The sequence below is a fragment of the Alnus glutinosa genome, chromosome 8 (genome assembly GCF_958979055.1).
Source record: "Alnus glutinosa chromosome 8, dhAlnGlut1.1, whole genome shotgun sequence".
Lineage (NCBI taxonomy): Eukaryota > Viridiplantae > Streptophyta > Magnoliopsida > Fagales > Betulaceae > Alnus > Alnus glutinosa.
Genome location: NC_084893.1, coordinates 6893313 through 6915301, shown reverse-complemented (window position 1 = coordinate 6915301; position 21989 = coordinate 6893313). Strand labels below are relative to the sequence as shown.

The 21989-nt window shown below is 34.5% G+C and overlaps 1 protein-coding gene and 1 pseudogene across 5 annotated transcripts; one reads left to right on the top strand and one right to left on the bottom strand.

Annotated features, from left to right (window-relative positions):
* Positions 1 to 336: 336 nt before the first annotated feature.
* Positions 337 to 11608, bottom strand: LOC133875808 (uncharacterized). Of its 5 annotated transcripts, none has more exons than XR_009901493.1 (9): positions 11454 to 11608; positions 4218 to 4291; positions 3790 to 3903; positions 3408 to 3686; positions 3164 to 3277; positions 2304 to 2376; positions 2120 to 2187; positions 762 to 818; positions 337 to 647 (listed from the first exon to the last, which is right to left on the bottom strand). XR_009901493.1 is itself a non-coding variant. In XM_062314044.1 (8 exons), the coding sequence occupies exons 3-8, from the start codon at positions 4278 to 4280 to the stop codon at positions 2150 to 2152; spliced, it is 681 nt and encodes a 226-aa protein (XP_062170028.1). In that variant the 5' UTR covers positions 4281 to 4291; positions 6643 to 6671; positions 11454 to 11604; the 3' UTR covers positions 1932 to 2149. The 5 variants fall into 5 exon arrangements, 3 of the variants coding, with proteins under 3 accessions (XP_062170028.1, XP_062170029.1, XP_062170027.1); XR_009901494.1 differs by having other exon boundaries at positions 337 to 570; XM_062314044.1 differs by lacking the exons at positions 337 to 647; positions 762 to 818 and adding an exon at positions 6643 to 6671 and having other exon boundaries at positions 1932 to 2187; positions 11454 to 11604.
* A 4146-nt stretch (positions 11609 to 15754) lies between these two features.
* On the top strand, positions 15755 to 20591 carry LOC133876057 (phenylacetaldehyde oxime monooxygenase CYP71AN24-like; annotated as a pseudogene).
* Positions 20592 to 21989: the final 1398 nt, after the last annotated feature.

Below are 21989 nucleotides of genomic sequence, written 5' to 3'. Positions count from 1 at the left end.
CGACTAGTTTGGTTGCCGGATTCCGTCGCTGGCTGACCGGATTCCAACAACATCGACAGGATGTTGGCGAATTTCGGTACCAGCAAGATTTTGTTGATGGTCAACTGCTTGAACGTGAAGATCAACTGTGTCGTTTAAAAGAGATTGAATGCGTATGGCGTCTTCGGAAAATGATTTATGCTTTTAAAAAGAGTAAATCATTTTCCAAAATTTACTAAGCATTTTTGGTCCAAAAAAAATCATTTTTCGGTTAACTATTATTTTCACCCCTACCAAACACTAAAAAATGTCAAAATCATTTTACGCCGAAACAAACAGAACATTAATATAAATCGCTATCCGTGGTAAATAAGTTGGAGGCTCATTTTACTGGGTTCATCAAAAGGCAACAACTCTGTTTTGAGCATCAATGGAGGAAGTCGCAATCATTGTCAAGTTTCAGACAGCCTAGAATTGGGAATTGCAATGGGATGGAGGCACCAGCACGACGCTGGTAGTCCATTCTTACACTAAGAAATCCCCAATTCCCAATCCCCAATCAGAGCTTCCACTAGTCTTGCATAATAATTGCTGCAAATACATAGGACGCCAAGTGGGAAAATGAACTTCTGTTTAGGCGAGTTTGTTTCAACGTATAATTTAAGTAGCTGGGACAGAAAATAGTGAGTGAGAATTAAGTCTTTGGGTGGGGGGGGGGGGGGGGGGGGGGTGAAATTGAGATCCATGACAGACAATTATGAAAAGGTCTTTATAATGCTCACCTGCCCGGACGGGAAAGACATGTTTGGGCGAGTAGGAAACCTCTCACAATAGCTTAGCTGGAAGTGTGAAAAAACAGCAAAAAATAATTTATGCAGATAAAAAACATACACCATTTTATGACTCATGAATGTTATTTTTCTTAGTTAATTGAAGATATTTTCACAGTATTTTAAGTCAGGCTTAAACACTGAAAAATACAAAACACATTTTTTTTCAAAAAATATTTAGTTTGCAATGAGGTCTCAATCAGCCACAATTATTGCACCCCTTTATATATATAATTTATTACTAAATGAGATCCTCAAGAGTCAAGTACACAGGGGAAGTGTAAATGAGAATCCCTTACGAATGCCATCATTATTATTATAATAATTCAAGAATGAAGATGATAATGAAACTGAAAGATGTAGATGCATTCATTAGGGTGATGGCCTCAATACCAATTATGAAAGCCCAATTCCTAAAAAAAAGAAATTATGATAGCCCAAGGACCACTTTCAGTGTCTTGTGGTACATCTTAGCTTGTGATGGCAAAAACCAAATCCCAACAGAAAGAGACACACACAGAAATTAGGCCACATGAAAAAATAGTACAGCAACCACTTGAGCACCATTCCAATAAATGAAGCAGAAGAATTTTGACGAGGCTCATCATGGCTCTTCAGAATGATATTTTTAAATAGTCAATAGACCCTCAAGAATAACATTTAGGCAGGATGATCCTGACAGAAAATATAACGCCTGAGGTAGATTGCTACCAGTGTAGCAACAATGCAAGAAACAAATTTTGACTGCAATCTTAGGTAACAAAATAATATGGGCACTTCCTAGCAAGTTTGGATCACAATCTAAAAAATTAATAAATTATATGTGAGCCGAAGAATATTCACTTTCCCATGGTAGTGTTGTATTTGGTACAGTGAATTTCTCCCACGAAGAAAAAAAAAAAAAAAAAAACACTGATAACAGGGCAAACCAACAAGAGTTTATTATCAATTCTTTTTTTTGATAGGTAATTATCAAAAAATTATCAATTCTTTCTAGCACCCCAGATCAATTTTAACAGCATATGGCTAAATTTCATACCAACCCATATAACAGTAGTCATCTTATGCAAAGGGTAACTCATGACAGTAAAGAGTAAAGAAATAATCTAATTGGAGGAAAAAGGTTGGAACACATTTGTAACCTTTTTTAATTTCTGACAGGAAATGTTTCACATCTTAAGCATCGGGTTCAAAACATTTGCATTTCTTTAAATTACTGTGACAACATGCAAATATGCTGATAAATACAACACAGGGTTTAATTATCTCAGAAAAGTCATCTCTCCACTAGAGCATCCTTTCCTTTTTACCTTAATGGAGAGTAAATATTTAAAAATGGCTCATCCAACCATGGTCCGCTTTCGTCCTCTTTGTCGCACTGCAATAAGTTGCAAAACAAGTTTGAAAAGAGAGAATGCAATAAGGATAAAACAGAGTAGTATTTGAAATTCCTAATTAAGCAGAAAACAAACAAATGAGAGGAGGGGGGCACACCTTGAGCAAGCTTGTTCAACGTGGACGACCACTGCTTTGAGGACTTCCGATATGAAGCAAGTATCCTATCCATCTATCCAAGGCGGTGTAACAATGAGGAAATCAATCTCCATTCAGAAAGCAGTTACAAAATAACAATTTATTTTACCATTTAATAGCTTATAATCAGATCTCGGTAACTAAATATTTACAACTAGTCAATTTAAAACAGACTTTTCAAAAGGAAAGCGTTTAAAGAAAACTGGGGGATTTTGGGTTTGATGGTCAAGAATAATTTTTCCGCATTTAAAAAGAAAAATGACACAATAAACACAAATAATTGGTGTTTTTCCACATTTGACGCAATATACACAAAAAGAACCAACTTTCTAAAATCTGATCTTGTTTATGACGCAATATACACAAATAGAACCAAATTTCTGGAATCTGATCTTGTTTATCTTGTAAAAATCCATCCCCCGGGAATAAATAGTAACATGAAGTTATTTCCAATGTTTTCATTTTGAATCTTGTCCCTAACAAAAGATAATATGTTAAAAAAAAAAAAAAAGCATATAATTTTGAATGCAGAAATGTCATGGTCTTAGAAGTTCCTGCCATTTTCATTCTCGAGTATGGAAATTCACAGAATTCTCAAAACACATTCCAGGAAATGTAATTAAACATGTGATTTTATTTTAAGCATTCTAAAAAAAGAAAGAAATTTAAATCAAAAATGAAAAGCAACATTAACCTTAGGCTAGCTCTACAACCCCAACCACTTAGAAGAGTCCGAGTTTCAATTCAGTTCTTATTTTCTCTCTATAACCAAAAAGTACAATTAAAATTAGAATTAAGGAAAGGAAAACCACTTGGCTTACCACATTTCCACATGAAGAATGCATGGAAATCAGTGCTCGTTCAAGTACATATAAATCAACAGCTTTATCTTCCGGAAGGGTTGAAGTGAAGCTCAGACCAAAGTCAATTAGGACCTACAGAAAGATATTGATCGACTGTAAGCAGGTTGATAATAACTTTTAGTCATGGATAACAAGATAAAGAAGATGGGAAACCTTCGGTTACACCAACCAAAAGAAAAACAAGAAGAAAAAGGAAACTCACAAGCTGATTGGTACCACTCCTGAGTAACATGTTCGATGTGGTCAAGTCTCCATGGATGAGACCACCATCATGTAATTTTCCAATTGCATCACCAACTTGTAAAGCAATATCATCCAATCGCTCTTCAACAACACCATGTGACCCAAATTCAAGGAATACATCTTTCACAGAAGGACCCTCCACAAATTCAAATGTTAGAGTATGCAGCACCGGATCCACAGAATACAGCACGGGAGTAGTAACTCCAAGTCGTCTCGCTTTTGTCATGCACCTGGCCTCCTGTTTCAACAATTAATTTACCGAAGACATCAAACAAGCAAAGCATTGCTTCATCAATTTATGGAATGAAGGCTGGAAAGGCGGTTTCACAACAAAAAATTACCGCATTTAAGCGCTTAAGAGTAAGTTTAGAATCCAAAGTTGGATGCCTATACTTCTTTGAGAAGCGTTCCTTGACAATAGACCTCCTTCCCACAAAAGTCGACTCAAAAACTCTCTGAAAGGAATGTAAGATCAGCACAAAAATTATAAACTGCAAGGGTGAAAGTTCACTTCTAGTGGCTGATGCAAAACTGAAAAATCAGGCCAGCTAATTATGAATTGTGAGTAAAATTTATCCTTTATTCAACATGGAAGAGTGCAAGGAAGTTCAACATATATATATATATATATTGAAGCCTATATTCTTCCACCCAAAATAAGAAAAGACAAAATGATTAAAACGTGTAATTTTCTGATGCAATGGTGGTCAGCATGAATTAAAACCAGCTAGAAAAGGCCTTTATAAGCTCAAATTGTAACTAAACTCACAGCTTCAGCCCCTTGCTTCAGCAGAATGAGAGAGTTGTCTTTTATATCTGCCTTGATCTCCATAATGAAAGAACCTGCAGTACCAAAATTTTGAAAGTTGATATTCAGCCATAAAAAAAAGTTCAGTTTTTTTGTTTCTTTTCTTTATAAAGGTAGTCTTTTTACACCAAGCACAATAAACGATAAATAGTATATATCAAATAATGGAAAGCACTAATCTGAGGTCAAATGATATGATCCCACGATTTTTAGGTCTAATTAGTTGATAAATTACAAGATTTTTATTCTTGGGGAAGTCTATACTATTGGGCCTAATTAGTCAACCACAGAGGTAACTATGCACTTAATTTTCAAGGTTTCCTTCCTTGTATAGGGAATTGATTATAAATTGCAGATGCCGTATGGCCTTTTCACCCATGAAATAACATGTTGCGTAAAGATTTTGGAGGTCTGATCTCCTTAAAGTTGTCAATCTTTGGAGGTCTGATCCCCATCGAAATCATTAATCTTCTCTCTTCCTCTCTAATTTTCCCAAATTTCTTGATTTACAATTGATAAAACCCTAAGGTCCTGTCAAGTTGGCATCTAAGCGTGTCAACATCATGCATGCCCGTTACGCTTAATCAAAAAGAAAAGTTTGGTATCTCTAATTTGACAGATTACCCATACGGCAACAATTCCCAATAGAGCAATGAGAGTTAGCTGCAGTCAAGGATCGAAGCAAGGTTTACAGGAAAGCTTGATCAGAAGTTTGAGCAGCTTAATGGATTTTTTTAGAATTTGATCACTCAAGCCTTGGTCAAAAGTTGTTAGAACTTGGTTCTGAATCTATTGCAAACAGTGCTCAGCAATTTGTGCATGGAACCCAGGATCAATCAGAATGGAGTCCTGGCAATCACAATCAGGGTTTTCCTCGCATGAAGGTGAAATTTCTTGAGTGGGAAGAAAGGGATCTAACAAGTGGGAGAAAAAAATTATATAATATATATAAGGGTTAAGGGGGCTTCCATTAATCTTGGTGAAGGTGCATTCAAGTTTCGTTTGAAGTAAACAAACTTTTCCATTTGTAACATCCAACTAGTTGGATATTCTTCTTTCTATCAAGGAAATTTCACCTTTATGCGAGGAAACCCTTGATCGTGATCGCTAAGAGGACGCCGTTCTAGTTGGTTATGGGTACCACACCTGGGATCTTGACAACTTTTGGCGAAACCTTGGATGATCAAATCTTAAATAAATACTTTAAACTACTAGAAATTTGTCGTAAGCCTTGCCTTAATCCTTGACTTCAATTGAGTCTCATCACTCTCTTGGGATTTGTTATTGGGGAGTCACGGGGTATTCTGTCAAATCAAATATGTCAAACTTTTCTTTTTGATTATGCGTAAGGGGCATGCACAAGGTCAATGCTCTAATACCAACTTGATAGGACCCTAGGGTTCTATCCATTGAAAATCAAAAAAAATTACATTAAAAAAAAAAAACCATATGGAGGGGATCTGACCTCTTAAACCAAAACAAAGCCATAGCTTTAATTTTTTTTTTTCTTGAATAATAAGCCCTTAAAGGATTCCTAGTGAGCTCCTCAAACTTTAGCTAAATTTTGGCTAAATTCACTTTTTCTATTTTGGCTAGCCACTTTTTAAAAACACCAAACATCCAACTCTCTAAATCTTTCTCTACTTCATTTAAATATTCTTTTTATTCTTTCTTTGTTCTAATGGTAGTTGAAAGAAAAAAATCTAGTAAAACTAATCCTTACGACTACATTAGCCCAGTTTGCAAAGATCAACAGCCATCAACAGCCATAAATTTCAAGAACAGAGCACACAACAATCAAACTCAAGTCTTCAAAATGCTTAAAACTATCGATATCCACATAAGCAATCAACCATTCCTTTTTTTTTCGATGAATAAGCTGATTTTATATCTAACATCCAAAAAATTACAAGACTCCAGGAAAAAAAAAAACTGGAGCACAATTGCTTAATCAGCAACTACACAACTGCACAGAAACAACTTGCTATCTGCAGAGTACATAGCAGACGCTAAAGCGCTGAAAGCAAAAACTCCTTAAAAATCAGCTGGCATTAAAATCAACTGCACACAACTACGCAACTGCAGAATACTATTGATATCCACATAAGCAGTCAACCATTCCTTAAAAATCAAAAAGCAGTTCTTTAAAATCCGTTCATATTAGCAAGCAAACCATCCATAAGAAGATCATTGAACTCTCAATCTGCAAAACCATCAATTAAAATCAAAACCCAGTTCATTAAAATAGTTCTCGTCTATCATATTTCAAAACGATCCAAACCAGCTACCAGAGTAGGAAATTGAAAAACTTTCAACGTTCAAGAAGAAAATGAGAACTAAACATGCATTTAAATTCAAAGCAAAAGTTAAAGAAAGACTGTCTTACCTTGAAGGCCTGGAGGGAAACTCAGAAAGCTGTACAAATGGAAAAACTGCAGCTTCCAATATCATTTTCTTTTTATATTTGATTAAAATTGAAAACTGAAAGAAAGATCCAATGGAAGCAGATTTGGAACAGAAAATTGACAAATCATTCCATGGGTCTTACTAAAAAACGAAAATCATCAACCAAATTATCACCCAATCACAAATTAATGCCAAACCAGTATCAACAGCCAACCAATTTCGTGAATATTCAAGGGGTTTGTGGTTTTCACTCCAAGTTTCCAACATCAACAGAAAATATATAGAATCATCCTATGGGTATACCAAATCAAAACATATACCCAATGTTAAAGGATAGAAATCCTTTTGTGATAAATGCTGATTTGTATTCCTTAAATCAAGGAATTTAGATGATTTGATTACCGTAGATTAAGGGATTTGTTTACCCTAATTTAAGGGATATGTTTGTATTTGAAATTATTTAAATCACATGTAAAGCTCTATAAATAGAGCCTTGTACTCAAATCAATAAAATAAAGAATGTAGCATATAAGGCTTTAACGTGTGTATGTAGACCATAGGCCAAACCACTTTAATCTCTGTGTTTTCTCTCTTTCTTTTATCTCTCTTTCTTTTATTATTAGTTTCTATATGGTATCAGAGCTATAGGCTAAAGCTAATTTTCTTTTTTGGATACGCCAGTTTTCGATCTTGTGAAATTTTTATTTTATTTTATTTTATTTATTTTTCTTTTCTTTCCTCTCATCGTTTTGTATCTAATCTCCACATATATTAGATAACAAAACGATCAATGAGCGTCATATTTTTTTGGCCTACTGTGATTCAATCTCGTCTTGCTTCTATTGCAAAAGAAAGAAAAAATAAATTTAAAAAAAAAAAAAAGAGGCCCAAGAGGCATATGTGTGGCCCATGTAGCCCATTTCAGGCCCATAATTGGCCTCGTTCTGGCCAAAAGACGTTGATGTCCAAATTCCGGCCAAAGTAGCCAATGCCGGCCTAAAAGTCTCCGATGTCAAAATTCCGGTCAAAGTAACCAATGTCGGCCAGAGTTGCCGAAGTCCAAGTTTCGGTCATAGTAGCCGATGTTCAAATTCAAGCCATAGTAGCAATTTGATGTTCAAGATCAACGATCACCAACGGACCGTTCGTCTTGCGGGGGCATGTTAAGGATAGAAATCCGTTGTGATAAGTTTTGATTTGAATTCCCTAAATCAAGGAATTTAGATGATTTGATTATCGTAGATTAAATGATTTATTAACCCTAATTTAACGGATATGTTTGTATTTGAAATTATTCAAATCACATGCAAAGCTCTATAAATAGAGCCTTATACTCAAATCAAATATAAAGGAAATATGTAACCTATAAGGCTTTAACGTGTGGATGTAGGTCATAAGCCGAACCACATTAATCTTTGTGTTTATAGAAACCAAAAAATAGAGATAAAGGAAAGAGAGGAAACACCGAGATTAAGGTGGTTCGGCTTATGGCCTACATCCACATGTTAAGGCCCTATAGGCCACATATTGTGTTGAGAGATTCCACGCGGAGGTGCGAGACGGGTATTTTGGGGGATATGACCAGAGGAGTATAGTATAGTAGGCAGGCGAGTAGAAAGATAGCTAAAATATTGGAATAAAAAATCAATCGCCCAAGCCTTCTTGATCAAGTGTCAAGGCCGGGAGAATAGACTTCAAACAAAGGCATATGCTAGACTGAAAGGGCCCAGCGGTGTGGCTCATTCTTTCTACTTATAGCTTTACGGTCTAGCAGCGAGACCCGAAGTGTTGGAGAAAGGAATCGAAAAGCTAGCATTCTCAATTAAAGCTTATGCCGATGGTATATTAGATCATTCATATGCTTGACGAAGATGTCCTTTTGTTATATTTTGGACTCCCTCCTCGAGATAGTTGAAAAAAGATGAAAGCGTTCAATTCAGCTCATTCCTCTGCCGCACATCACTGGTGGGGGCACCGTTACGGAACAACCAAGGGAGAGGATAAGTCCAATGCGTATGAAGGGAAATGAAGGGAGATAGTTTCGCGATGGAACTGTCTTGAGCCGGCGAGAGTGCTTTGGGTGGCACAGCATGGGATGTGCCTTAGTTGAGTCTCTCGAATGGAAAAAGGAATCAAAGGATTCTGTTCCATTTCCTTTGTTTAGGGCAAGAGGCCGTAGCCCGATCTCAACAAGTTACCAGAGTAACCGTTGGTAAGTTAAGGGAGTCATCACATCTATACTACTGAAAGGTTAAATTCTTTATTTCAGACTAGGGCGATTTATTCAATTCAACACTCCGCCCGGTGCATGAAAGGATTTGGTTCGATTCAAAACTTCCTATCAATGTTTCAATGGGGTGTTGTATAAGATAGGGAGCAGATTGGATTGAATTCTTCGTCAATGCATTAATCCTCTAGAACGAGGAAGGGTCATGACAAAGGCTCTTTTGAAACGAAAAAAGGGACTACACTAGAGTAACACGTGCCTCCTGATAATATGCATTAATGATTAATAAAATAAAGAGAGATAAAGGAAAGAGAGGAAACACGGAGATTTAGGTGGTTCAGCCTATGGCTACATCCACACATTAAAACCCTATAGGCTATATCTTTCCTTGATATTTGATTTGAATACAATGCTCTATTTATAAAACTTTACATGTGATTTAAATAATTTCAAGGGGTAATTACCTTTTCCCCCCATGAACTACCAACTTTTGCGCAAAGCCCCTATAAACTACCAACTCGACCAAAATAGAGCATTCAACTACCAAAGACAACCCATTTCCCCCTTTCCGTCGGTTAAAGGGGTTAAAACAAACGGTCAACGGGTCACGTGACCATCACATACTGTTTTACCCTCATTTTCTTCCTATTTTTCCCCCATGAACTACCACCATCTTCCAACATGCCCCCATGTAAAACGGCATGTGACGGTCACGTGACCCGTTGACCGTTTGTTTTAACCCTCTAACTGACGGAAGGGGGAAAAATGGTTGTGTTTGGTAGTTGAATGCTCTATTTTGGTCGAGTTGGTAGTTTGTGGGAGCTTTACGCAAAAGTTGGTAGTTCATGGGGGAAAAAGGTAATTACCCCTAATTTCAAATACAAACATATCCCTTAAATTAGGGTAACCAAATCCATTAATCTACGGTACTCAAATCATCTAAATCCCTTGATTTAGAGAATACAAATCAGCATTTATCACAAAGGATTTCTATCTTTAACATTCCCCCACACGATGAACGGTCGTTAGTGATCGTTGATCTTGAACATTGAATGGCTGAATAATGGCTACTATGACCTGAATTTGAACATCAACTACTATGATCGAAACTTGGACTTCGACAACTCTAGCCAACATCAGTTACTTTGACTGAATTTTTGACATTGGCGACTTTTTGGCCGGCATCGACTACTTTAGCCGGAATTCGGACATCGGCTTCTTTTGGCCGGAACAGGGCCAACTATAAGCCTGAAATGGGTTACATTGGCCACACATATGCCTCTTGGGCTTCTTCTTTTTTTTTTTTAACCAATTATTTTTTGTTTCTTTATTCTCATGCCGCATCACCACACAAAGCCTAACCTTTTCTTTTTTCTTTTTTTTTTCCTTTTTTCTTTCTTTTGCAATAGAATCAAGACGAGAATGAATCACAATAGGCCATATATATATATATATGATGCTCATAGATTGTTTTGTTGTCTAATATATGTGGTGATTAAATACAAAATGATAAATAAGATAAAATCAAAATTCCACAGGATCGAAAACTAACGTTAGTCTATAGCTCTGATACCATATAGAAATTGATAATAAAATAAAGAGAGGAAACACAAGGATTAAGGTAGTTCGGCCTATGGCCTACATCCAACACATTAAAACCTTATAGGCTACATCTTTCCTTGATATTTGGTTTGAGTACAATGCTCTATTTATAGAACTTTACATGTGATTTGAATAATTTCATATACAAACATATCCGTTAAATTAGGGTTAATAAATCTCTTAATCTACGGTAATCAAATTGTCTAAATTCCTTGATTTAGGGAATTCAAATCAACACTTATCACAACAAATTTCTATCCTTAACACCCAAAACATAGAAATCAGACCCCTGGCCTGCTCGATTCACACAATGCTAACCAAACAAAAACCCTAACTGATTACTTGAATCAGAAGAAAGGAAAACTTTCAAACGAAAAATAGAGATTTGGATTTTTTTTATTTATTTATTTTTTTAAAAAAAAAAAACACCTTTGCTCGGCGAGTTTCAGAAGCAACGGCTGTTCGAGTTTCAGAAGCAGGAATTGTGTGGAAGAAAATGCAAGGCAACACAGATGAGAGCGATGCCAACCCAACGAAGATGGAAAAGCGGGAGAGTGAGAGAGCACGAGAAGATGAATATAAAATGGGAAGAAATAATTTGGATAAACTTTCTTGCTCCTCAAAAGAGAGAAGCGGGTCTGACAAAAGTTAGAATGGAGAGGGTTGAAGCGAGCTCGTTGCAAAGAGGTTTTTATCAGGTTTGAACTTATTAAACTCCCCAGAAACAAACTACATACAATTTCTGCCAATTCGTAAACAGAAACCTAAGCCTAGTACTGGGGTTGATAGCGTTTGTTCGTGTTTCTAGTTGAAACGAAAGCTGAATCAGGTTTCTCCAATTACCACGGCGAAAAATTCAATCACTTTGGTATGAAGAAGAATCTCACTCACTCTAACCCACAGCCATACAATACAAAGAATCCAACACAATAATTTGCTGAAAATAAGAACAAAGAGAGTACCTTTCGTCGCTCTGAAAAAAGCGTTGGTACTTGGAAAGTCGGCTGCCACACAGCAGATTTGCAAAACGGCCAAGGCCCAAAATGAAGCTACAACCCTCACCTCGTTTTTACGCCTCTGCACGACGTCGTTTTTCTTCGGTCATCAAACCCAGAACCTAAACACCAGAAGTGACACCGTTTAATCAAAAAGTAAACCAAAAAAAACACTCAAAAGTCAAAACTATTAATCGGTATTCTCCTAGGGAAAAAAAAATTTCCCCTCATAAAAGAAATTTAAAAAATTCTTAAAATAAACTAAAAACTAAAAATTACAAGAAAAAACACTTCTTTGGAAAAAAGAAGTTGAATAACTTGGAAGTTGGAACATCCCCCAGTTGGGGCTAGCTTGATAGCATCCACTATTGCACGGAGAACCTTTTCCTAATCTGGGTCAGTGAGATAAATGGTTGGGACCTCAGCATGGACGGTTGTGGTCCCCGGTTGCTCATTAACCGACCTATTGAACTCTGTCGGGATCTCGTCTTTCGACAAGGAAGCAACGTCTTGCACTCTCTCTCCACCCCCATTTTTCTTTCCTATTGTGATTCATCCTCGTCTTGCTTCTATTGCAAAAAAAAAAAAAAAAAAAAAAAAAAAAAAAAAAAAGAAGAAAAGAAAAAGAAAAAGGAAAAGGTTAGGCTTTGTGTGGTGATGCGGCATGAGAATAAAGAAGGAAAAAAAAAAAAAAAAACACCACAAGAGGCATGTGTGTGGCCAATGTAGCCCATTTCAGACTTATAGTTGGCCCCGTTCTGGCCAAAAGAAGCCGATATCTGAATTCCGGCCAAAGTAGTCGATGCAGGCCAAAAAGTCGTCGATGTCAAAATTCCGGTCAAAGTAACTGGTATCGGCTAGAGTTGCCGAAGTCCAAGTTTCAGTCATAGTAGCCGATGTTCAAATTTAGGCCATAGTAGCATTATTCAGCCATTCGATGTTCAAGATTAACGATCACTAACGACCGTTCATCGTGTGGGGGAATGTTAAACGATAGAAATCCTTTGTGATAAATGCTGATTTGTATTCTCTAAATCAAAGAATTTAGATGATTTGAGTACTGTAGACTAAGGGATTTGGTTACCCTAATTTATGGGATATGTTTGTATTTGAAATTATTCAAATCACATGTAAAGTTTTATAAATACAGCATTGTACTCAAGTCAAATATCAAGGAAATATATAGTCTATAAAGCTTTAACGTGTAGATGTAGGTTATAGGTCAAACCACCTTAATCTTCGTGTTTCCTTTCTTTTCTTTATCTCTCTTTATTTTATTAATCATTTATGGATATTATCAGGAGGTTCATTACATATTAAGACCCTTAATTTTATTTTAACCCATAAAAAGTAAAACTTTTTAAAATATTTGTTCACATAAGTGTAGTTTATAACGAATAGAAGTATGAAAAAAAAATAATAATAGCAAGAAGAAAATCTAAATTCCAAATATTATAACATAGGTGTTGTAGTTTTTTCAATGGTCATAATTTTTTTTACAACACCTAAGCAAAATCCTACAAAATAAAACAAAAAATTTCACTTAACATTTAATGCTATTAAATAAATTCTCTCACATCACTTTCAATGCTTAATCAAATAAATTTTTGTCTTATTTTACTTTCAAAAGCAGAAAAAACACTTCAAAAAAAAAATTTGAGTGAATCATACACAAAAAAGTAAAATTAAATAAAATTAAACATTCAAATGTATTAAAAAATAAGACCCTTAATTTTATTTTTATCCATATAAATTAAAACATGTTAAAATCTTTGTTCCCATATTAGTAGTTTAAATTTTTTTTTTTAATAAAAAAAAAAAAAAAGTAAGAAGAAAATCAGTAGATTATGATTTTCAAAATATTAATAAAAAAATTAGCAGAAGTCTCTAATATTATTGGTTTGATACATATTACATTTCGATATAAATAAAACTCATATAATTTTGAACATTCTAAAAAAAATACATAGCAAATTAAATAAAATTGTTTTTATGAATACAAAATAAAACAAAATCTTTAACTAAACATTTAAGGCAATCAAATAAACCTTACATTAGGTTCAATGCTTAATATATCTTTTTTGAAAATATTTATGTTCATTTTATGCACAACAATCAAATAAATTTTTGCCTTGTCTTGCTTTTAAAAAAAAAAATATCACTTTAAAAAAAAAGCTGAAAATCGAGTAAATCATACAAACGAAAACAAAAATATACCATAAAACGTTCAAATGAAGTAAAAAATAAGACACTTAATTTTAGTTTAATCCATATAAATTAAAACATGTTAAAATTTTTGTGCCCATATAAATTAATATATAGTTTATAACGAAAAAGAAGTATAAAGAAAAAATAATAATAATAGCAAGAAGATTTTAGAAAAGAAGATAGGACTTGCTTTACTTGCTCAATTTAACTTGCCCTCAAAATAATGGGTTGATGCATTATCAATCAGTTACCTCCTCCCATTTTTGAAAAATTCTTCATCATCTGCTAAACTCCTTAACACCGAACCGGATTAATCAATCTTACAGGTGTTTGTATGTGCATGTTTTCTACTTACTTGCCTACAATGCTCACAAATTAATGTTCTGCAGCAAAAAGTGCATCTTTGAGACATTCAAGGAATCAACATGATAATAAAACCAATAACAACCATTCGGCTAGTTCTTGCTCGATCTTGCTGTACATTTTGTTTGGCTAATTCCAACTAAATGTCTCAAATGCTTTTTCATATGGACTAGTAATGGATGAAGAGATGTTCATGGAACAACCTCGAAAGTGTTTTTGGATCAAAACAATCCCGATTATGTTTGTCACTTATATATATGGTTTCAAACAAGCTCCTAAAGTTTAAAACAGACCTTGGCTTTAACGAAACTGTAGTGGATCACTCTTTATTTGTTTTTCACTAGGATGAAATTTTAATATATTTCTTGGTGTTGATGGCATTGTAGTTTTTGGTACCAGTGAGTATATTATTCTACAGCTTATATATTATTCAACTCAAGAACTATTTGGCTGTCAAAGATCTTGGTAATCTGACATTTTTCTTGGGGATTCAAGCTGTACATGAGAGTCAAGGTTTACATTTAAATCAGTCCAAATACTCATTTTTATTTCCAAATGTTAGAATATATTATATTATATTATTCTATGTTTATTGTCTTTTCTAATAGGATTTATTCCCTACCTTATGTAGTACTCATGATCAAGACTCAATACAATTAATGTACATAGTCAATTATTCTCTTCTGCTCTTTTTCTCTTCCATATATTTTTCCAATATATTTAACATAGTATCAAAGCTATTTAGCACCAAATAATCATCATTCCCGTGTAATAAAGGAACCTTAATTAGAGTGCAAAAACAGATGAATTTAGAGAGGGAGTTCATTATAAAAAGATCGAAATGTGAAGGTGGCTCAGGAAATAAGCAAAGATTAAAAACATCCGAGTTCTTGTTTGAATGAGTCTATAAAATGGCCACCTGGTTTAAGTTTACTCATCATAAAAACCAAACTATATATATATAGTAAAACGGCCACCTTTTGGCCTTCCATTGTCATTTGAGCTGTGAATTGGACTGCATATTTTGCACCCATTATAAAATAATTAAAGTTCACAGTTCAGAGTTCAGGCCTTCAGGGACCATTTCTTTGGAAAACATATTCATTCAACCAAATCCTTTTTATGGTTAATTATAATTAATGACAGCGGAGCAGTTTCTAACATTTATATATAAACAAGCAAAAAGATCACAAAAAAAAAAGAGAGTACGTTGTTTCCACCTTTTCTCCGTATAGATTCAAGGATCCCTTGTTGTCTCTTGTTGTCTCTCACTCAAAGAAAACAAAACTTAACTCTTTCGAAAAAGAAAGATGCCAAGATTTCGTTGACAATATTAGGCATATGATCACAGGATTCAGTCCCCTCAAGCCTCAACCTATTTTCCAATTTTTTTTTTTTTTTTAAAAAAAAAAAAAAATACTCTTATAATTAAATCTTTGAAAATCAAATTTTTATTCCCTTAAAAATTATTTTTAATTGTTATTATTTATTGTACAAAAGGAAGACATCAGAGCATCTTTTGCGAATTATGGTGAGAATCATATCATGCATTAGACTAGCTACAAGACAAAATTCATGACTAGGATGGAAATTATTTGTACTAAATATTTAAAAAAGAAAAATGCTACGCGCCGTCACTTTGTTAGTATTTAGAAGGTCTTTAAGCCGTTTGCAAAGGCAAGCTCCGGTCCAAAATCATTTGAGGGCAGTTCAAATTCTTCTTCGTCGCCATTGTCTTCTTCATTGATTTCATTCTATCACAGTAAAGATCCCCTACCTCTACTTTCTCCTCTTATGTTGTGTTGCGCACCTTCGTTGCTTCATTCTGCATATATTCAAGAGGGAAAATCTCACAAATATCTCACACAAAGGTGATATATATAATTATGATAAGCTTTAGTAGCACACTATTGAATTAGACATTATTTTCTGGAATTCTTTTCTGAAGAGCTGGATTGTTAGTCACTTTGTTCTAGAGACGTACTTGAGAGATCTAGGAAATGGCTCTTCTACCATCGTTGCAACACTCATGGCAAGAGCTACACAAAATACTCTTCACTCCACTCCTCTCATTTGTTTTTCTCCTCTCTTTTCTTTATGTTTTCAAGCGTCGGAGAAGTGGTAAACCAAATTTACCTCCATCCCCACCAAAGCTACCAATCATCGGCAACCTACACCAGCTTGGTGCACTCCCACACCGCTCCCTTCAAGCCCTTTCTAAGAAGTATGGCTCTCTAATGTTCTTACACTTGGGCAATGCTCCAACTCTTGTTGTGTCGTCTGCAAATATGGCCAGAGAAATTATGAAAACACATGATGTCATTTTCTCAAACCGGCCCAAAATCACAGCCGCTAATATCATACTCTATGGGTGCCAAGATGTAGCCTTCTCACCCTATGGTGAGTATTGGAGACAAGCTAGAAAAATTAGTGTCCTCGAACTTTTGAGCCTCAAAAGTGTGCAATCATTCCTGTAATATCCTTGACCTCCTTAAGGGATAGAATAGTAATTTCCTTGAGTGTAAAACTAGGCATAGTGGATTGGTCTAGCAATGAGAATGGTTAAAAAAAAAAAAAAAAAAAAAAGGGGGGGAAAAATTTATATGTACATATATATATATATTAAATTAAAATTTTATCAGATAATCAGTTTTGTATTTTTTTAAGTAAATCTGTAAATGTTTTTACCTTATTAATATTATATTAATATTTTATACCCAAACCCTAACCCTATAAATTTGTCCTTAAGTCAGCCCTCTTTCTCCTTTTCTTTTACAATCTGCCGTCTCACCCTTTTTCACCCAAGCATTTCCTTGACTCTCTCACTCTCCTTGTTGGGGACCACTGCAGGTAAGCTCCTTGTACCTTCCTCCTCACTTTCCTTTCAATAATCTTGACTAGTCATACATTTCTAGCATGTGATTTTTACTACTCACTGACTTTGTCTTTTTGTTTCAACCTGTACGGGTACTCTTGTGCTTTAGTGGAGTTTCCTTATTATTTTTTTCTACTTCTTGTACCTGTTATGGACTATGTATCTTTTTTTTTTTCCATTGTTTATTACGTTTCTCCACTGCTGCAACTGTGTCCTTGGTAGCTCTTCATTATTTTATTTGATGTTGATGATATTTCTTCCTTCAAGAATCTGACCTCCAACCTGCTTTTTCCTTATTCTTCTTATCTATTATTTATGGGATTTTTTTTTTGTCAGGTCATTTCCCCTCTTTGCATGTTGTTTATTCATTTTTCTTTTTCTTTTTCCCTTTCTTTCCTTCTTGCTCCAGCCGTGCATGTCATTCCAGGGGTTTTATTTTTTTTTCTTCAATTAAATTTCCCCACTTCTCCTGTTCAACGTGGGACCCTTGGTCTCTTGTTGCTGGATTTTTCTCTTCTCCTCTTGTTGTACGAGAAGGCCCACCCACCTTTTGATTTCACCTTGACTTTTACTTCCCATATTTTGTCTCTTTTATTACCTCTCTTTGCATAAGTTATTTAAGACCCTTTTTGCACAAAATTTTTCCCCTTTTCTTCTATCTGAACCGAAAATTGCCCAGATTTGTTGCTTGTGTTCTAGCCATTTTATCTCCTGCCATGACTGTCCAACTTCCTTCCTAAAGCTTTTAATTTTTTTCTTTTCTTTTGCCTTAAGCCGTGGCTTGTGGATTTCCAAAAATTTTCATATGTCTATCTACTTTATTCCTTCTTTTACCATGTTGTACAGTAAAGTTGACACCCAATATTTATTTAAAAGTTTTATTTCTTTTCCCTTGCATAACCATGAGTCGTTGGAAATTGTTAGTTATTTCTTTTACTTTTATTTCTTTTTTCTCTATAACCTATTTTCCTGAATTTATTAACCTCACCAAATTTCTTCGAATTTCATGACTCTAATAATATATATGTGTTACCTATTTAATGGAATAAATATTATTTCGTTAAGGTTGTTATACGTATATTTTGGAAACCATTCTCAATATGCTAGCAAACCAAGCTGTAGATATGTTAGTACGTTGTCTAGAAGCGAGCTTATGCTAATGGATCGTTTGAACCTGTATTCAGGTGATTAGCTAGCAGCCAGATAATTTTAGTAGCGGCGTTCAGAGATGTAAGGGACCCTCTACCCCTTCTCAAATTGTTTATGTTGTATTACTTCAATTATTCCTTTATTTGCATAATTGCGATTTGATTGTTCTTGTTCTTTATTTCAAATTATTTTGTTTGCATGAAGGATTTGTCTTAATTGGTTTGATATGAAAGTTATTTAGTGAAAATGATATTTTGAAAGTAGTGATTTTAAGAAAACCTCGGTTCTAAAGGACTTTACAATTTTAGAGAATTTATTATTTTACCCGTGATGGGAAATTACCCCTTTTAGAAGTGACGAAAAGAGAAACGAAAGTTTGTAAAACCCTCCAACACGTTACCCCTAGATATACAAGAAAAAGAATGAGAAAGTTTTATGAGATAAATAAAGGAGAAATTTTTTAGATAAGGGCACGTGTATGGAGGAGACTATTTTGGCCTCCGAGTTATTGACAAAATTCACAGAGGATAAGCTCGGTACCGTTGCTTGAGATGGAAGCGCAACCGCTGAAGAACGTTGAGAATGCGGTAATCCGTCTCTAGGTCATGCTAAGTGCACTTCAATTAATTAGCTGACGGGGCAGGCCTGAGGCCACAGTTACCTGCCATGGTCACAGCAAAGACCGCACAACCCTAAGTACACAGGGCGTAATAGTGTACATGGGCCCTATTATGAGAATTTAATTTTAAGTATATTAGTATAAATTATATCTTTTGTATAAGAGAATGGGTTTCAACTTGGTTATTGAGAATTGAATTGAAATTGATAAATGATATGACACAAGAACTTTGGACAGTTTGTTTAGATTCAATGTTTTAAGAGAGAATTTTATTAAGAAGGTTATCTTGTGTAAATTGTAATAAGTGATAATTATGCTGTGAACTGCGTCAGAAAATAAATTGTTTTGAGGTTTTAAGAAAAGAATTTAACTCAACTGTTTTAAGGTTGAGGATTTCCTTACTGAGCATTTCTCGCTCACCCTTATTTTGTTTTGTTTTCAGGTTTTGAGCAGTGAGACCTAGGCGGCCGGAAATTTGGAAATTTAGGATAGCAGTAGGAGCATTGCATGTCTCTTTTGTTGTCTCTAGCGCATTTGCACGAACTTATGCCCTTGGGCTTTTATCTATGGTGTCAGACTTAACTGTTATTTTGATAATCGTTCCCGCATGTAATGAAGTTTATGAATTTGACCATTTTGTTCGCTTTAGAAATCATGCATCCTAGTTTAAAGCTCGGCAGCCCTTATGATTTTGTGCCTCTGAGTTTGCGTTTGGACGACCCTAACCTTATCCGGTTTGGGGGCGTTACAATTCCAGTGTGTAAAGGAAGAAGAAGTTGAAGCATTCATCAACAAGATACGTCGCTCGTGTCTCAAAGGGGTTTCTGTTAATCTGAGTGAGATGTTGATTGCAACCTTGAACAACATAGCCTCTAGATGTTTACTTGGACAGAAGTTTGAAGAAGAAAATGGTAAGAGCAGGTTCGGACAACTATCAAGAAGAATAATGGTGTTATTTTGGAGATTTTTTCCCTTCTTTGGGATGGATTGATGTTCTTACGGGATTAATTCCGAGCCTGAAAGCCTCTTTTAGAGAATTAGATGCTTTTTTTGATCAAGTGATTGAAGAACACGAGACAGAGAAAAGTGATGACCACCAGCCTAATAAGCTTGATTTCGTGGATATTCTCCTCCGACTTCAAAAGAATAGCATGCTCGACTTTGAGCTCACCAAAGACAACCTCAAAGCAATTCTAATGGTATCGCTCTCTCCTTCCTCCCTCTTTCTCACACGCGCACACCCAAACCCATATCTAAAGTTTTGTGTTTCCACAATTTCAGGACATGTTTTTGGGAGGAGCTGAGACTACTTCAACAGTTTTGGAATGGTCAATGGCGGAGCTGGTAAAAAATCCAAGTATCATGAAGAGAGCACAAGAAGTGAGAAGAGTGGTCAACAAGAAGTCAAAGATAAACGTGAATGACATTAACAAAATGGATTACTTGAAGTGTATCCTCAAAGAAACTCTAAGACTACATCCACCACTTCCTCTTTCGTTACCTTGAGAAACAATAACTAATGTGAAAATTGGAGGTTATGATATTCCCGAAAAAAAAAAACAAAAGTACTTGCCAATATATGGGCGATTCAAAGGGACCCTAAAGTATGGGAGAGACCAGAAGAGTTCCTCCTGGAGAGATTCGAAAACAGACCGATTGACTACAAAGGCCAAGACTTTGAATTCATCCCATTTGCAAGTGGGAGAAGGGGATGCCTGGGAATGACATTTGGTGTTGCTTCAGTTGAAAATGTGGTTGCAAATCTCTTGCGTTGGTTTGATTGGAAGTTGCAGGGGGAGGACTTGGACAGGACTGAAATTAACGCTCTCACTGCGTCGAAGAAAATTCATCTTCATCTTGTCCAATACTGCACTCTCCATCTATGCATTAAGATATTTATGGTTTTTTCTTCATTCTCTTGTTTTGTTTTAGAATGTTTTTCCTTGAAGAAATTATTGTAAGGTGATTTCAACGTTGATAATAAGAGAAACTTCAACACTAATTGAAACTTTCTTGCTATTTAATTGCGTACAAATTGTACGTACACAATAATTTATGTGCACGCACCGACAATATGTTGTCAACATGATAGCTTAGAAGAAGCAAACATGGGGGGATTTGGATAACGTAGAAGCATATGTATGTGTCTTGAAATGGCATGGGTGAGGGGTCGACTAAGTCGGATATTTTGAAAATTTTGACAGAATTTAACAAAAAAATCTTAATAGATGGCTAAAATTAAAAGATTAAGACATTAAATTGAGAGCTTTTGAAGTTTAAAAGGGTAATTGCAAGAACAACGATAATTCAGAGAAATTAAGTGAAGTTTTCTCTAATTTGAAAATAAACCGTCATTACCACAATATAATAATCTTAAGGAAAAACTATAATTGAGCCCCCCAAACTACCAGTCATTCTATAGATAGCCTCGCGAATTACCAACGCTTGGACTCTGACCCCCTGAACTAGCAAAAAATTTAAAAAAGGCCCAATTTGATGAAAAATGCTTATAATACCCCTGCCCATGTGTCATTTCTTAATTAAAATAATAAAAATTGAATTAAAAAATTTAAAAAACTAAAAAAACAAAAACAAAAACAAAAACAAAAACAAAATTTTATTTATTTTTTTTTTTGGTAAAAAAAAATAAGTAGTGTTTGTAGGTCGTTGGATTGATAAGGTTATAAATCAGTATGAATTTTTTGGTGAGTAAATCCAAAAAAAGTAATGCCCCATGTTTATGATATAATTTTTTTTTCATAATCTAGTGTATATATCAAATATAATATTTTGTTTTCTACCATTTTAGATATATAAAAGCATAACACTTTTAGTCTATTTTATAAAACCCTTGATTAAATCAAATGAAAACGTAATTTGGATAGCAAATTTTGGATAAATATTTTTTTAAAGTTAGTCAATAGATTCACTATGCAATATTTATTAAATAAAATTTATTTTATAGGGTAATTAGTTGACTCGCTGATATGACAAAAATTCTATTAATAATTTTTTTATTAAAAATTTTTTTTAAAAAAAAACTTACAAAAAGAGTGATTTTTTAAAATGATTAAATCTAATATTTTTTTTTTTTTAAAATGAGTTCATATTTTTATTTCGAGAAAAGATAAAAAAAAAATTAATAATAATAAAAAAAATTAAAAAATTAATCATTTGAGATTGTTCTCAATTTAAAAACTAATTTTTTTATTTTAGTTTTTTTTTTAAGATTACTTTTTTTTAATTAAAAAATGACACGTGGCAAGGGTATTATAGGCATTTTTTGTCA

Excerpts from the sequence above, each read along its gene's own strand:
- LOC133875808 (XM_062314043.1), bottom strand. The coding sequence starts at position 4,280 with ATGGAGATCAAGGCAGATATAAAAGACAACTCTCTCATTCTGCTGAAG. Across the intron at positions 2,377-3,163 it reads ATTCTTCATGTGGAAATGTG|ATGGATAGGATACTTGCTTC; the intron begins GTAAGCCAAGTG and ends CGCCTTGGATAG. Across the intron at positions 2,188-2,303 it reads GTTGAACAAGCTTGCTCAAG|TGCGACAAAGAGGACGAAAG; the intron begins GTGTGCCCCCCT and ends AACTTATTGCAG.